The sequence below is a fragment of the Dermacentor variabilis genome, chromosome 11 (assembly GCF_050947875.1).
Source record: "Dermacentor variabilis isolate Ectoservices chromosome 11, ASM5094787v1, whole genome shotgun sequence".
In the NCBI taxonomy this organism is placed as follows: domain Eukaryota; kingdom Metazoa; phylum Arthropoda; class Arachnida; order Ixodida; family Ixodidae; genus Dermacentor; species Dermacentor variabilis.
The window spans coordinates 45,684,074-45,700,847 of NC_134578.1; the positions used below are offsets into that span (position 1 = coordinate 45,684,074).

General features: G+C 45.0%; 1 protein-coding gene across 1 annotated transcript; it reads left to right on the forward strand.

Annotated features, from left to right (window-relative positions):
- The first annotated feature begins 30 nt into the window (after positions 1-30).
- Positions 31-12,910, forward strand: LOC142563747 (UPF0046 protein C25E10.12). The gene is made up of 4 exons (XM_075674348.1): positions 31-596; positions 3,009-3,213; positions 4,404-4,630; positions 6,208-12,910. The coding sequence occupies exons 1-4, from the start codon at positions 320-322 to the stop codon at positions 6,339-6,341; spliced, it is 843 nt and encodes a 280-aa protein (XP_075530463.1). The 5' UTR covers positions 31-319; the 3' UTR covers positions 6,342-12,910.
- Positions 12,911-16,774: the final 3,864 nt, after the last annotated feature.

The window sequence follows — 16,774 nt, forward strand, 5'->3', positions numbered from 1 at the left end:
CAGCAGAAGAGTGCGGAACTATTGTAGCGCTTCTTTTGTTCGTTCGTGGTTCGTGTTGATTATTCGGTTGATCGTTGTCGCAAGATTGGTTGTCGTGCGGGGTTTGATAAGCTGTGATCCCGTTTTGAAATGCCTAAAGCCATGCAGCTGCGCCACCCTTCGCTTCCCCGCGGTGACGTAAAAACGTCCTGGTGATGCGATCCCATTATCGGTCTCTAACAGAAATCGCTGGCGATTGCCCATTCATTGCTCCCGGAGTAGCAACCGCTGTTCTGAAAACGAAACTAACGTTGGGCGTGCGCGTTGCGTGAACGCGAAAATGGGCAGCGATGCCGTGGTCGTTAACCCGCTGACCCACGACTCCCACACGGCTTGGAATCGGCTCAAGGCGACCCAGACGGTGCGCACGGTGACTCCACTTTCGCTGGACACGCCGATCAAAGATGACGCCGTGCGTTTTGTGTGCGTCTCGGACACGCACAGTGCGATTCAGCGGATGCAGTACCCGATACCTGACGGTGACGTCCTGCTCCACGCCGGCGATTTTACAAAGAAGGGATCGCCCCACGAAGTGGGCGCTTTCAGCGCGTTTCTGGGTGAGTTTCGTTTCCTTTCGGATGTGGTGGTCACGTGGAACGTTTGTTCGGAAGTCGCGCCGGCGCGAGTATTCACTCAGTAGCAGTGCACGCCAGATCGCGTAGTGATCGAACAACGAAACGGGGTATATACTGTGCCAATCAAATCTGCGGTCTGATCATTACGCGTGTGCAAATTGCTGAGCCGGTTGCAGAGTCCGTTCTGTGCTTTCAAATTGCGCCACACTTTCGTTACGTGTGAAATTATATATCACCTCCGCGATAACATATGTATAGTTTAATTGCTGCAAGTGGTCGCTTGCGGGACCGCCTTTGATGACAGAGATAAGTGTACTTAGTGCGTATTTTAAGTAAATTGGATGCACAAATATAAACGATATGACGTAGTACATGTATATATCGGGAATTAGTAAATTCGACATATTTTTTGTATTGCATATGCCTGATGAAGTGTACTAACATATTTTGTGTGTTGGTAATGCGAGCTTGCTTCATGCACATTCCTTCGTTCATTAATTAATTAATTTGTTCAGAGTCAGCCGAAAAAGCAGATTCCTTTTCTTTAACAACTTCCTGTTGACTTACATACAGTAATCTCATAGAATACCACCCGAAGTATCAATATTTCACTGCCAGGTCTCGCCACTTACTGGTTTTTGAGACTTTATTTGACAATTCGAAATTATAATTCCTATAAAGAGCAGCTGTTTTCACCATTGTTATAAAGCAACACTTGCGTCTTAGTGTTAAATAATAATAACTTTGTTATTGCATTGCATGCTATGAAGCCTCCCTTATTAAAAGCACAAGTGGAGCCTTAAGAAGCAAGAAGTATTGTTCACATGTCCAAAACCATTCTGAGAGTGTAAATAATTGTGATTTAGCCAGTAAATTCTGGCACTCTTAAGGGACGTAGCCTGTTCCACACCATAACTTCTTATGCATTATGCTTACTATGACTGCGGGGATTAAATTTGTCATGCGTGTTTACCAATTTTATCTTTTACTGAGCACAGTTGACGATGTTGAAAATAATTGAGAATGATTGGGAAATTATTTGTTCTTACAAATAGTGACTATTCTGTTCCCATACCAATCGTATAGGACAGTGTTCGATTTGTTATTTTATAAGTTTCGGATACTCGCAAACCCTCTTCTTCTTTGTCAAATTTCATGCTAAGCTGGCGTCTCTCGAGGCATGAGAGGTAGCTGTTAGCTTGCCATTTCCCGTCTGTAGCACGAAGCAAGACAGATCAGACAGACGAACAACACAACACGTTTCGCCCACATACTAGGAGCTGCTGCATAGCCGGCTACACAAAAGGAACAACCGTTGGAAACACGTAGGCCTCCTACTTACATGTGCACACGCCAGCGGTACTCTTGTGCCAACATAGGCAAGGAGAGTGAGCCGAGTGCTTGAGGTGACCATGAGGGAGTACCTTACCCTGCATGTAACCTTTGGGTGCTTTACTTGTCTGTTTCACCCGGAACAAATAAGATGTGTATGTATATGCAGTGACGCCGTATTATAAAGACTTTGTTGGAACAAAATGGTGGCCCCCTCTATCACTAAAACAGTGGTACAACCATTCTCTTGGAGCAGCAAAATATTTTTCTTCTTCTTTTTTCCTTTTTTTGTCTGGCATCTGTCGCATCAGTCTGGCTCGGTGAACGAGTTCTGTGGAAATCTGCGAGGTGGATGGAGGAAATTTCATGAAAGGGGAACGAATTGTCCACCCGATAGCAGGAGCATAACCAGGGGAGAAGGCACACCAGGCACGTGGTAGAGTCAATGGAATTTCGAAAATAAGTGTCATTACTCATTATACCAGTACTAACACATGGAGCAGAAACTTGGTGTCTAACAAGTGCTGTGTATGTGCGCTCGTCTTGTCCTTGTCTTTTGCGCTGTTGGAAGAAAGAATGTCACACCAACTTGCCCAAGCTTCAACAGTGTCTAACAAAGAAGCTTGAGAGGAAGTTATGGACCACGCGACAAACGACGGAATGCAGAATGATAGGCATAACGCCGAGAGACGGGAAGACAGCAGTGTGTATTATAAAGCAAATCGGGTAGCCAATAGTGTAGTTGACACTAAGAGGAAAAAATGGAGCTGGGCAGGCTGTGTAGTGCTTAAGGGTACATACTGGTGGTCTATTAAGAGTTACAGAATGGATGTTAAGGGAAGGGAACTGCAGTGAAGGACAATAGAGAACTTGGTAGTGCGATGACATTAGGAAATTTGCAGCTGTAAGATGGGGGTCAACGGTGCAAAACGGGGTATCGGAAATGCTGAGACCTTTATCCTGCAGTGGATATAAGTAGACTGGTGGTCATGATGATAATGACAATGGCTCTTTAACCTGTTACTGACTCTAATTGTTTCTCTGTCAACCTCACTCGTCCAGCTACCCTTCCACACAGGCACAAGTTCGTCATAGCGGGAAACCACGAGCTGTGCTTTGACCCTGCCACTACTTGGTATACGAAATCTCGTGAACAAGCTGCGCTCGACGACGCTGTGGCCCATGTCAAGCGGCAACTAGTCAATTGCACGTACTTGGAGGATGCCGAGGCCACTGTCTGTGGCCTGAAGATCTATGGCTCCCCCTGGTGGGTACCTCATTGCGTAGACAAACTAAAGGTGAATAGAAAGTCAAGTAAAAGTAGTAGATCAGTGTTCCAAGGTGTCTGTAAGCATTGTTTTGAAGTGAAGCTTTCTTCGTCCTGTCTGTCAAGTACAGATTTAGTCAGAGTGGCCCAGCGAAGTAATTAGGAAACTTGCGCTGTTTTCCAGCTTCATCATTTTCATGTTTGCATTACCTATTTGTCCAACAGGAAATGAATTGGCAACACATAGCTCCTAGCTGTTGGACCCTATTGGTACCAATATGAACCCATTGATCCTCTAGGCAACAAATAGCTGTTACCTGTTTCACCCTGTTGGTGCCAACACAAGTCCATAAGTCATATTAGCAACAAATGGAGGGAAGCTATTGGTACCATCACAAACTCTTGGCCCTGTAGGCAACTAACTGGTGTTACGTATCGGACCTTATTGGTAGCAATAGAATCCATGTGAAATTGACAGAGTTCAGTTAATTTACCCATAGGACTGCTATATTTAACCACTAAAAATCCTGCTGGTATTTTTTGCTAGAATGTTGTAGTTGGTGGCAGTTAGACTGTGGAGACAAAGGGGTTGTGCTGAGTCGAGGAAGGTGGGATGACAGGTAGAAATGTTTGGCGATTGGTTGGCACAAGCAGTCACATCATCAGGCCGCAATGGCAAAGTGGAGACACCATGCATGCCGGGCTGACATGATGCACCTGCTTTCAGTCAACTGCAACGATGGAGTGGATGCAAAAGCTTTGCCTACACCAGTTCTCAGTGTGTGGCACCAAGAAAATTAACCTTTCAAAGTGAGAAAATAGCATAAATGTTCAAGGTACTTGGCCTGTTTGTTCGTGGAGATTCGTAGGTTCATGAGCTGCTGGGAGTTGTATGAGCGCTCAGTCCTGAAGAAAGTGATCAAGAATTTTGTGATCCCACTTGGCTTTGATCATTATCGGAAATGCACAATGTGACACCCGTATAACACTTGGCACAGTTACTTCCTTATTTTGTCCAGAAAAAGATGCGTAGATAAAAAGTGTAGACGAAGTTGCATTCACCTGTCGCTTTCTAAGAAGCTAGTTGCCGCTGAGGTGGCAGAATCGTGGACTTGTGTGACCACCTTTCAGCAGCAGCACCAGTCTGGTGACATGCCTCTTCTTTTGTTACCTCCCCACTGTGCTGTCAGGCAGCCACGGTTCAACAACTGGGCCTTCAACCTTCAGCGGGGGCAGGCGCTCCTTGAAAAGTGGAACTGCATCCCGGCTGACACGGACGTGCTCGTGACACACACTCCCCCGGTCGGCCACGGCGATTTTTGCGTCCGGAACCGTCACGTGGGTTGCGTCGAGCTTCTGAATGTTGTGCAAAACCGGGTGCGGCCGCGCTACCATGTCTTTGGTCACATCCACGAGGGTAAGAGCACAAGCTTATCGCTTTCTTCCTTGCGGAGGTCTTATGCTGCGTCTCAGCTGGATGTGTCAGTAGTCACTCAGTTGTGTACCAGCAGTTGTTCCTGTTTGGTTCGCCATTATTGTCCCAATCTTTGCTTCACTAGATTCCTGTCAGGTTAATATTGAGGAAATGCTACTCTCACACAAAACGTTATTTGACTCTACACAGAAAAACCAACAAACTACTGAAAACTTGCTAAATAAAGGTCACCATCGCTGCCTCGTGCTTAGATTGAACACTAACCACTTTGGAGTTGTCATAGCCATAAATAACACTTGGAAGCAGTCATAGCTGTGAGTGAAACAATGAAGCTTGTAATTTCCATCTGGCGGTGGAGCTAAATGTTTCATAATAACTGCTTCTTTTTGAGCATTCGCAATCCTTTTTCACTTTACAAGTAGCCGGATGTATCGGAATAAGCGCACAAGGTACTGAAGACCACGACAGTGTTTGCAAACGTGAGTGTGAGGCAACCGCTTGTGTCTTTGTCCATCTCCTCTGTAGTTTCAACATTATTAGACATGCCGAGAATTCAGGGATGACTGACACACGCTGCGAATTCACCATTTTCAACGGCGTCGTGTGGCGGTCGACGTAGGCAGTGCCACCGATGTCGCGTAGGCAATGTGCCGTCAATATTTTGACATTGACATATTTTGAACCGGTAATGGATACTCAACAAACAGGAAGCTAATGCTCGTGAACCATAGGAACTAAGTGGTACCACCGTTTCAGATCATAAGAGCCGAGAAAACATAGCAAACAGGAACATATCAGTTAGGTTTTACTGTATCTTGGGCTGACCACCAAGATGCACATGTGAAAATGAAACCATGCATATACCATTCACATTTAACCATGCAGAACGCATTTCGTTTCATCACCCATCAGTGTAGCTAGACCTCTGTACGGTTCGACATTGATATAAACACATTAAAACACGCGCTCAGAATTTGCCAGCTTGCTTTGAGACGTGTACAGTTTGACACGAAAGGCACAAATTAAGCACGAAAGCCTGGTGTCACAGCCCCTTTAAGTGAATACATAGCTAGAGTAATTGCTGAAATGTGCTCATTTGATAAAAAGATTTCTGCAGTAAGAATATCCTTTAGGATATTAAAGGTGATTAAGCAGGTGACACTCTGTGCATCCATTGATTATTATTGTTTATTTATTTGTAAACTACTGTGGACATGAAATGAAGTCCAAGCAGGGTGAGCATTAAAAAATGTAGATAATTATAGTATAACCTTACTTTAATAAGGTCACATGAAAAACAAAAATACATTATATCTGATATTTGTTATAAATATATATTAACTACACTCTGACATTGGCAAGAAACATTTTGTTAGATTTCCTTCATTATATTCAATCGTTCATTATATCTGTGTTTGTTATAGTGAGGCTTGACTGCAATAAGAATTGTCCAACACTTTGTTATGGCCTGTGGGGGAATGATTGAGATAGTTGATTATTTTGTGTTAGCTATATATGGACCTGACTGTTCTGCTGTCAATTTTCGTTCTTAACCTTAGGCCACGGTACGACAACTGATGGCGAGACGGTGTTTGTGAATGCGGCCATCTGTGACGTTTACTACAGGCCAGTCAACGCACCAATCATCTTTGATGTCCCACTACCAGAAGGTGCCTCTAAAGTTGCTGATTGAACTGCCTGACGGTTTGAAGAAACACGTCACAAGATGTTCCTGTCTCACGTGTTTACACATTAACGTGTTTACACATTACACATTACGCTGGTCACTTTGCGTGCTGGCGAGGCAATGTTGCAGTGTTATTGCTGAAGATCATATTCAATATTCTTGTGATCCTGGCTAGTTTGTTGTGTTAATATGTGATATATTTGAGCCTTTAACTCTTTCGTTACCGCAAGAAATGTGCTCGTTTTCGATGCTTTGTGTTTTAACATTTTATTTCAAGACGTAGTAGTCTCAACGTCTACTGCAACACATAATACAGTAGAACCTCGTTGATGCGTGCCCGTTAGATACATTTTCCCAGCGCCAACGTTCGCAATCGAGAACACAAAAAATGACCAATAGAGTTACGCTAATTTTTTACCGGTTCATACGTTACCAGAAAACACGATTTCTCAGCACCAACATCTAGTACATCACCAAACTGTGATCGTATGATACGTTTTCCAGCCGGTATACCCATGTGAACAAGAAAAGGCGTGAGGTGCGCGCGCCTGAGAACAGTATATAGCCGCCCGTCTCACGTGAAAACGACGGCACATGCAGTTTCTTATTCCAGTACAGTCGAAAACTGTGATAACGAAACCCCGCGGCAACGAAATCCTTGCGACAATGAAATATTTTCGTATCCTCGCCGAATGCCCATAGGATTCAATGCATTTCATACCTCTTGGCAATGAAATACCGCTGTACTACAATCCCGCATCAAGGAAATTTGCTGGAACGTAACCCTGCATATTACCTACTCGCGCAAGGCTAGCAGGCTCCAAAATGTGCTCAAATCCGATTGCTTTGCACTAAAACTGCATAAAGTACCACCATATTACACTTGTGCATGCACTGCTAGTTTTGTTTACAAAAGCATCCAAACCCCTGGAGCAATTGCGTGCACTGGAAACACGTCATGGCCGCCATCCTGTTTGATGATCACCCGTTCGAAGCAGCATGCGTATTGCTACTGGCATGTGACAATGATTGTCTCATACCTAGTGCAGTGCCTTATGTTTACCTTGGTGAGCAAAATGCAGCCAAGAAAAAAAGGTAACCCACATCTCGCCGACGTGGAATTGTTTGTGGTGCTTGAGATGGCAGTCGCAGCATGCAATGCCACGCATCGGGCCATGATTGAGCGATCGTCTGGGAATATGCATTCCTTGCTTTAAGAATGCTGGTTTCGGTGCCACCCGACAGGCATCGTGTGCAGATTCGACACCAGATGTAGATTTGAGCGAAGGGGCCGTAATCTTGATCGATTGCCTTCGGGTATACGAGATACTATCGCTTTCATGCTCGATACAAGACACGTCGGCGCCTAGGCGACAGCGTGTGCCGGGGAAATGCTGCTGTTTGTGTGGAGCATTGTTGCTTTGCGTCCGGTGCCGAGTTAAGCAAAATCTCGCAAAAGCGATCCTACCTCCGAAAGCAATTCACCAAGAATATCGCTCCATGACAGTGCTGCCACTGCTGATCGACGCACGCGGAGCACTTTGTACTGTCGGCAGTGTGGTTCTATATCCTTGAGCAAAGCTTGCCAAAGTAGGCCAGCGGAATTTTGACAGTAAAGTTTTGATCTGTGGCGCAATACCTATCTGTGCCGTCTCATTTCGCAGCTACGAAATTCTCACGAAAGCGAATTTTTCGCGTTCCCCACCGATTTCGTTATGCGAGGTTCAACTGTAGCAGCAAATCTCCGCCCGGGTCGTCGCACGCCACATTTACAGCTGGCGCCGCCCAACCTATTGCGATAAGCATCTTCACGTATGCGTTTTACAGCCCGTGGTGCGTAGTGCCATTGGTAGCGTACTGCATGCTTGCAGTAGGCAATAATTCAAACACGCTGCCATTCCCTGCTGCAAGGTGTCCCATTTCTCTTTGGCGGCATACGGCGTCGCCCCCCAGCTCGATTTCGTTTCACTTTTTTCCCTCTTAAAACAACACGCAATAGGAAAACAGTAAAATGTATCTCGGGTCGCCGGAGCACCACCTGCTCGACGCGTGTTGGCGTCTCGTGCGACGATACACGCGACGCTTCGCATTATGTAGATGTCAACAATACTTCAGGCTGTCTAATTTTGTTAGTTACTTTGGATCGTACGTTTTCCCGGTTGGTAAGCTTTTCCTCGCGGTTTTTGCCAAGACGTATGAATGAGGTTCTAGTGTATTATGGCCTGATCATGAATGCTCTAATTTATGTATAGCAGTAATTGTTCAGACAATTTTTGATAATTCTTTTGTGAAACTTCAAAGAGGCAGCTCACGGAACATGAATGATAGTAATGATTCGCTATTTTTAGTTTAAGTCGCGAGTAAAAAAAACACCGGTAAGAAAATGTGGACCTAGTTCCTAGTTCCCAATTTTTGTAAGTCAGGTCACAGACAGACAGACAGGCACACAAGAAACTTTATTTGGTCCTAAGGGACTACGTTGTCATAGTCGCAGGCCGCACCCGTGCCGGGGCTGGAAGACCGTGATCTTCAGCCCTGTTGCAGCCCGAACCTGGACTTGAAGGTCGTCGCTCTTGACGTAAAAAAAGAATGAAAATTTGTTGGCATGAATACTAGCTATAATGCTGCCCATGCTATGCGGGAAATCAGTAGCTTTGCAAATGTGAAAACAGGTAAGTTCCTATGTACAGGGAGCATTTGCTTTAGAGCACAGCTCTTAGGCTCCCGTTCCTACATTGAGTGTCGACGTAATTTAGCCGTTGAGTACAGCAGAAAATGAAAGAGCAAACGGAGGACGCAGCAGGGGATGAAAGACGGCGATAGCGAAGATAGTGCGTGGAGGAAACTGGAGTAGGAGAGTGCAGTGGAACCATAAGGTGGAAAGCAGAGGAGGAGGGTATGACGAAAGCGTGAGAAGAAAAGCACAGAGCCGTGCAGTGTGTGTTCTGTGGCGGCAACCGCTATGAAATGGCGCCAGAGTAATGCGCGTTGTCTGCTCACTGATGTGGCGAGCGTGTCCGCCAATACTATACAGTGAAAGCCTGTTAATTCGACCCCCGTTAATTCGGAAGTTTGGATAAGTCGGATGGCTCTATTGGTCCCGGCCAAGTGCATGTTAGTCTATGGGACCAAAGCTTTATTAATTCATCAGAATTCGGCCTCGCACCAGTTAATTCGGACAAATGCTGACGGCTGCCGCTACGTGAAAGCGTAGTAAAGCAGCGCTGGCACCACTGGAGTGAAACCGAAACCTGAGAGGCATTGCCTTCGTCGTCAATTAGTGGGGACAATCGCAGCGTCACCGAATGTTGGTGTCATCTTTCTTCGCTCCGCTGCGCCTTCGACGCCATTTTCCCTTGTGTTGTTGAGTCTGCATCATCTCTTCTTGCGGAGTTTTCTTTTTTCATTGTGACCATGTGTCGCATGCCACCACCATCGTGTGCTACAGTGATGGCAACGCCGGCAAAGCAACAGAAGTATGAAGCCAAGAACTTGGCGACTAAGGTGGAAATTTTGCAGGCTTTGAAGAATGGCAAATCGCGACAGCACATTATGACCAAGTACAACATTAAGCGGAGCACGTTGGGAACGTATGTGAAAAATGAACAACAGATTCTTCAAGCCTTCGAAAGCGAGAAGTTTCATGCATCAAAAAAGCAGTTGCGAACTGCAGCTCATCCCCAGCTCGAAGAAACTTTGCTCCAGTGGGCTACTGACTGTTGCGACGCACATCTGCCTTTGAGCGGACCTCTCATCATGGTACAAGGTGAGAGGTACGCTGCAATGATGAACATTAAATCATTCAGAGCTTCAGAAGGGTGGTTCGCGAGGTTTCGGGAGAGACACGAACTCGTCTTCAGAAGTATGTGCGGCAAAAAGGCCAGCGTTGACGAAAGTGTGACCACCCTGTGGAAAAATGTGAAGCTGCTTGAGCACATCGCCGCATATGAACCAAGTGACGTGTTCAATGCAGACGAAACTGCTCAGTTTTTCAGAGCTCTGCCTGACAAGACGGTGACTTTCAAAGTGCAAGCAAAGGATAACTGTGCTTCTTGCCGCCGATATGACTGGCACAGAGCGCTTGTCATTTGTCATCGAGAAGGCGCATAAGCCACGTTTTAAAAACATCAGAAGCCTTCCTGTCGAGTACAGAGCGAACAGGAAAGCTTGGATGACCTCGGACAGTTTTCGAGGCTGGCTGCAGTAGTTAGATTGGCACTTCATGTCTAAGGACCGCAAGATAATTATGGTTGTTGACAACTGCAGTGCACATAACTGTACGGTCGAACTGGAGAGTGTCGAGGTAGTTTTTTGCTGCCCAACACTACATGTGCCCTTCAGTCGATGGACCAGGATATCATTTACTATGTGAAGTCGAAGTATAGAAAGCACCTGCTACAGCGAATGATCTTACGTTCAGAAGTTGGAAAGCTGTATTAAGTGGACTTACTCAGTGCAGTGTACATCATCACCCACGTTTGGAAAAATACACCTCCACAAGTCATCGCCAACTGTTTTCGGCACAGCGGTTTTGCGAGGCCCGGGCATGCGGCAGTAGCTGACGAAATGTCAGCCGAGTCCACCGATGATAACTGCCCGACCTTTGATGCTGTCCTTCCTACAGACGTGACCCTTCAGGACTACATCACGATTCATTATTGTGTCACCACGACTGGTGTCCTGACCGATGAAGAGATTAATGATGTCATGGGTGCCCGGGAAGACCATAATTCAGACGAAGAGTCATGCGAGGCGGTTCAGCTGCAACCTCATTGCACCTCACGAAAAGTCACAGAGGCGCTTTTGACATTGGACGATGTTTGCCTGAGCACTTATGACAGTTCGCAGGCTGTTGGCCACTTGGAAGAGTTAAGAAAAATTGTGATGTCAGCCGGAATCTGTGAAAAAGCAGACGACTATTGCAAAATACTTCAGTAACTAAACATATGCTTTTCCAACTTGATTTTAATGTTGTTTTTCCTGTTCATTTGTTAATTCGGCATTCGGATAATTCGGACATTTTTCCCGGTCCCGTGAGATCCAAATTAACGAGCTTTTACTGTATATGGAAACAAAGCACCGCGTGAGCAGAGGTTAATTCTGCATTCGGATAATTCGGACGTTTTTCTCGGTCCTGTGAGATCCGAATTAATGAGCTTTTACTGTATATGGAAACAAAGTGCCGCATGAGCAGAGGTTTGTCGGCGCAGCGGCTGGTGTGAATCGGACCCACAGATCAGCATCACCCATGCGCTACCTTTTACAATCTCCCAATTAGCGATGCAGTCGTGCCGCACTTTGCTTCATTTGCATTTTACTGTGAAATGAAAACACGTCTAGAGCCGCGCTCAAATTTTGCTTAGGGAGCATCACAATCGTTCTTGAATTTTTTACTCATTACAGCAACCACCTGGTTCCTGTTTTTAATGCCTTCTTTAGGCTCTCCAAGCAATGGTTATCAAGTTAGGGAACATGCAGAAGCCTCCTCATACTTCACTATTTTGTTTGATCAGCTTTTCTGAGCAAGCAAGGTGATCTAGTTTGCGTTCAGCTGGTTCTAGAGGTTTCACGTGCTTTGTTCAGTTCCTGTTCAGTGTTATATGATAATGTGGAATGTTGCACAATATTGTACAGTAATGCGTAAGGCCAATTGGACAGTCTGTGTTCAGAATGTAAGGCTTAGACAGCTTGCCAAGCTTCGACTGAAGGTCACTCTGTAATCGACTGCGTGCTCTTGTGTGGGTGCAAGCCCCACACGATGGGAAGGATTGCTCATAATAATTTGTGCATACGCTGTCGAAGCGCCGATGGATAAAAGCGACCCACGAGGGGTAAAATAAAGTTGCATTTGATATTACTAAAACAAAATTATCAAAATAACACACACTCATCAGCATCTACCGTTCTTCGAGTCATTGTTAAAACAGTGTTTACCTCTAATCACAAAAATGACAACCCGAGAGAAGCTTCTGTGTCGTCGTTGCTGCTGTTATTTAAAAGTGATCTTGCCAAATTGACCGAAGTACATATTTTGAGTCTTTCTATTGAAGAAGTGCTAGGAGTACTGGAGGCTAATTTAGACTATACCTCCAGTCAAAGTTTTATTTTTGCAGACCTCTAATCTTTCATAAACCGTAAAATCTGAGAAATAGCTAAAGTTCTGTCATCATTTCAGAGGATGCATGATATTGCTAGTGGAAGAATTCTAATGGAAAGGTAAAGCAACACTTAGAAAAATGGTCTATCAAATTGATCGATTTCTATAGGCACGGTAACGAAAGAGTTAATGGCTTCTTTGCCCTGTTTTCAAGCAACATTTTTTTTTTGGCATAGTGCACTTGTTAAATTTTGAGTGCATGTTCACAAAGTGAAATGCTGCTTTGGTTGGATTTTCTTGTATGTATGTGTATGCATGCATTCCTCAGATGAGAAAGCTTATAAGCCCACTGGGGTGAAATTGTTCTTGGTGCCTGTTCACGGCCTTGATGCATCTGCATTATATGTGGTTCACAGCTGACTAGAACGTATCAAAATATTAGGGTGTGAAATAAATCATTTGTATTGTATTGCTCAGACCCTACGTGAGAACTATTGTTTAAAGGCACCTTGAAACGATTTTGCCCATTTCTGTACAAACATACCGAGTCATTAGGGTAGGTCCTTCTGATCATTAATTGATGCATCTTAAGTGCTCCGTGTAAAACGTGTTATTTATTATGAAGTTTCAAAGATGTACATCGCTGCCGAGCGCAGCACTCCACTCCCCTGAGGTTACGGCTGGTTCTGACCAAGCGTCGCGAGGTGACCATATGACACCAGTAGAGCGAGCTATCCGATTAGCTGCCCAGGACACGTCATCGATAATTTTTCGTACTTTATGATGAACAAATGTTGTTCTTAATAGTTGGAATGTCATTTTTTCTATAAAAAGAAAGTTATAGAAAGAGAGTGCACAGGGAGAATTAAAACTACACTCAAGCGCTTCCAGCACGTAGCATACGTCGTCTGCTTGTGTTACGACGTGCTCCGTGTTGACGCGAGCTGCGCAGTCTGTGTTGGTGTCGATCTGCCTTTCTGCAAGCACTATGGTTTGCTCTTGCGTTGTGGGCTGCAAATGCAGCGACCGGCGACATGTCAAGCTGTGACATCGTGCCCCTTTGCAAAGCAAACGTGAGCAGAGTGGCTGCAGCGCTGGTTGTTGGTATCCGATCGGCACCATGCATCCATGTGTTTGCGACCATCACTTCACGCCGAAGGATTACTACCACATTACAGTACTGTTTCGTGTGTCCGCCGTATTCAGGTGAACGTAGGCCCCAAGCGGCCTGGGTGTTTTACGCGATGAGTGGAGGCACGAACGTGAATGATCCTGCACGGTGCAGCTACCTGGTGACACAGAACTAATAAAGCAGTAACCAAGTGTATTACTCGACTATGTTGCTGGTATAAAATTTTGGCAAGAGCGTAATCGTGAACACATTGTTTTTCTAAATGTTCAAACATTTTGCACTTGGTTAGAGCAATATTAGCTCTTTGTTTGGCTGGTTAAGCTCTGCACCACCAGTTGGCTGGACCGTGAAAACCTATCAGACTGCTCACGTAGGTCTACGCTAAAGCTGTTTCATCAAAGCAATAGGAACACGGAGGTGCTTTAACTTACGCCTCCACCCATCTGCCAAAATGTCCAGCTCGCCTGTAGTTACCGGAATACCAGAAACGCTTGGTGCTTTGACAATGCTCACAACGCACGCTGTTTCGATAACACTCGGGACCGACTGCCAGGCGGCTGGTGGAGATGGTGTGCTGGAAAATTCTAGTGTGAATGTTTTACTGTAGCTGTACCCTACGCCTCAGCAAAATTTGTTCAAACTGTTTCAGGGACTCTTTAAAGGTAAAAGTTTTGGCCTGAAGTGAAATGTGTTAACAATCATAGATTGCACGCTTTTGATGCCTCTGCATTAAAGGGGTTTGGCAACTGGCCAGAATGGCTTGTCACTTCATGCACGAATTAAGTTATTTGTATTTATTACCACAAATGTTACTGAGAATTGATAAACTAAAAAAAATTGACTTGCCGTCCCAGCCCTGCGAAAGTGGGCATCCAGCGAAGCTGTTGAGAGCCACCTCAACTGCTGAGGGGGCTATGCAATGCTTTATTTGCTTGAGAGTAATGGTAGTAATGGCAATTTTAACAGCACACCGCCACCTGTAGTGGTGCTGCAACAACATCGAAATCGGTTGCTAGGCTGGTTTTTTTATGTACAAAACGCTAGGGACGTCACTCCCCACTTTGCAAGCTGCCGTCGGCTGGGCATCTCGCGCAATAGTAATCTTTACCAAAAGACTTATGCGGTCATCGCTCTGCATTAAGCCTCTGCCTTGCGGGGGCTCCGAGCCGCTGCTCCTGGCCCTACATTGCTGCTGGGATTGGCCCACATTTTTGCTGACAGACGTAGACATGAAAAATGCCAGCCAACTAGAGGTGAACAGCTTCGCTGCAAAATTCAGATTTTATATTATGGCTGCTAATCAGGGACAGATTACCTGCACTTAGAACTGTTTCACTAAAAACTTCATTCTTGAACACAGTAGAGATTATTTTTGCAGAGGTACATTTTGTGCGAGAGGCCATCAGAATGTTGTGCGATAATCAGCGATTTGCTTTAACAGAAATAACTCAAGGAACTTGTCGCAGTTGAAGAATCGAAGGTGAATCGTAGCTCAAAGCACTTATTCAATGCTCCATGGCACCTAGCAACAGTTACAAGATGTCCTTCTGCAAACTTTTTGTTGTATGCAATAATGTTCCATGTAATTTTCCCAAAAAGGATCTTTTTGTGCAATCTAGAACAATCTATGTGGAACATCAATGTGTTTTACATTGTAGTGCCACAATTCTTACTAGGCAGGACATGTATTGACCAAGCACTGACTTTTATTCTACAATTGGAAATTTTGCCCCAACATAATTGATTGTAATCTCAATTAGTCATTTCCAATAAAGTTAACCAGTCATCACTGCACGCTTAATCTTTGCTGGTGCAAAATGATGTTGCTGAAAAAAATTACCTTCTCTGTTGCACTGTTTTAAAGTAATCTTAGCTATTTGCTGATGTGATGTTATGCTCCATTATATACATATTTTTCGGTATATAAAAGATATTCTTTTCAAAAATAGTATCTTGTATTCTTTAGTGCATTGTCTGCACCAAAATCATCTTATGCTGATGCGTGATTGTGTCCTCTGAGATCTCGGGTCTGTAGCCACGACAGTTGTCATGGAGGAGGGAAAAAACAGAAGCCATGACATAACTGCCTGGGAAGCCTCCCTTGGCGTTACTCCGCCATCTTGTCGGGGCAGATTCTCCTCTCTTTTAAATTTCTCGCCTTTGGTGCACAACTGCGCCGGGCTGTGCGGAGGCGTGTGCCATAGTTATCAGTCCAATGGATTCACTCACGGTGTACCATTTCGATACTGTTGCCAAAGTAATTTCATCCACGTATTGCACTAAAGCTTTGAAAGGAGTTCATGATGAACTCGGCAAATTACACCGCGAGGCCGGTCAAATTTCCTGACTAGCACCTATACGTTTCTATAGGTTCGAATTTTCATTATTTCAATCCTGAAATTGGCTTTCACCAGATAATTCAAACTTGACCACTCCTGTGGTGACTCCAATAGCGTCTAGTGGCAGCGTCTGCCTCAGTGGAGCTTAGGGGGAAGTGAATGCATTGAACATATGTCGTCTCCTGTTGAAAACGTAAATTTTCGGCCTGCCATAGGTAGATTTTCAAACAATAACTGTACCTCACAATGTCTATTACGGTATTTACCAGATTCTAAGGTGCACCTTTTTTTAGAGCACAGCTCTTAGGTGCCCGTTCTTGCGTTGAGCGTCGCTGTGCCTCAGTGTCCTACCTCGGCATAACTGAGCGAACGAGTACAGTGAAGGAGGATTAAAGAGTGAACACGGAACGCAGCGGCAGATGATAGACGGCGAGAGCAAAGAGAGCGCGAGGAAGAAACTGGAAGCATGAAAAGTAAAGCAAACGAGGTCACCTTGAAACACCACCAGATGGCGCTCACGTCTGCAGCATCGTTTGCACGGGGGGGAAGGAATAGAAGAACCAGAAAGCTCGACTTTGTGCATAGTGTTCACTGCAGTTGTTGGGAAGCGGCAACTGTGGTTGGTCTATATATAGTGCCGTGCATAACGGCTGGTGCAGTGATCGGTGCAATGCCTCAATATATCACAAAATGAGAAGATGTAGAGACCTGCGCTCGAATTTCGCATTAGGAAGTGTCGTAATTGTCGGTATATTTTCTCCCAACTTGGGTCGAAGATTGCCTGCCCTCGAAACCAAAACTGCCTGCGTGGTGTTTGTGTTTTACCGCGTAAAACAAATGCATTGCGGCAAAGCTCTTAAAAAAAAGCAAA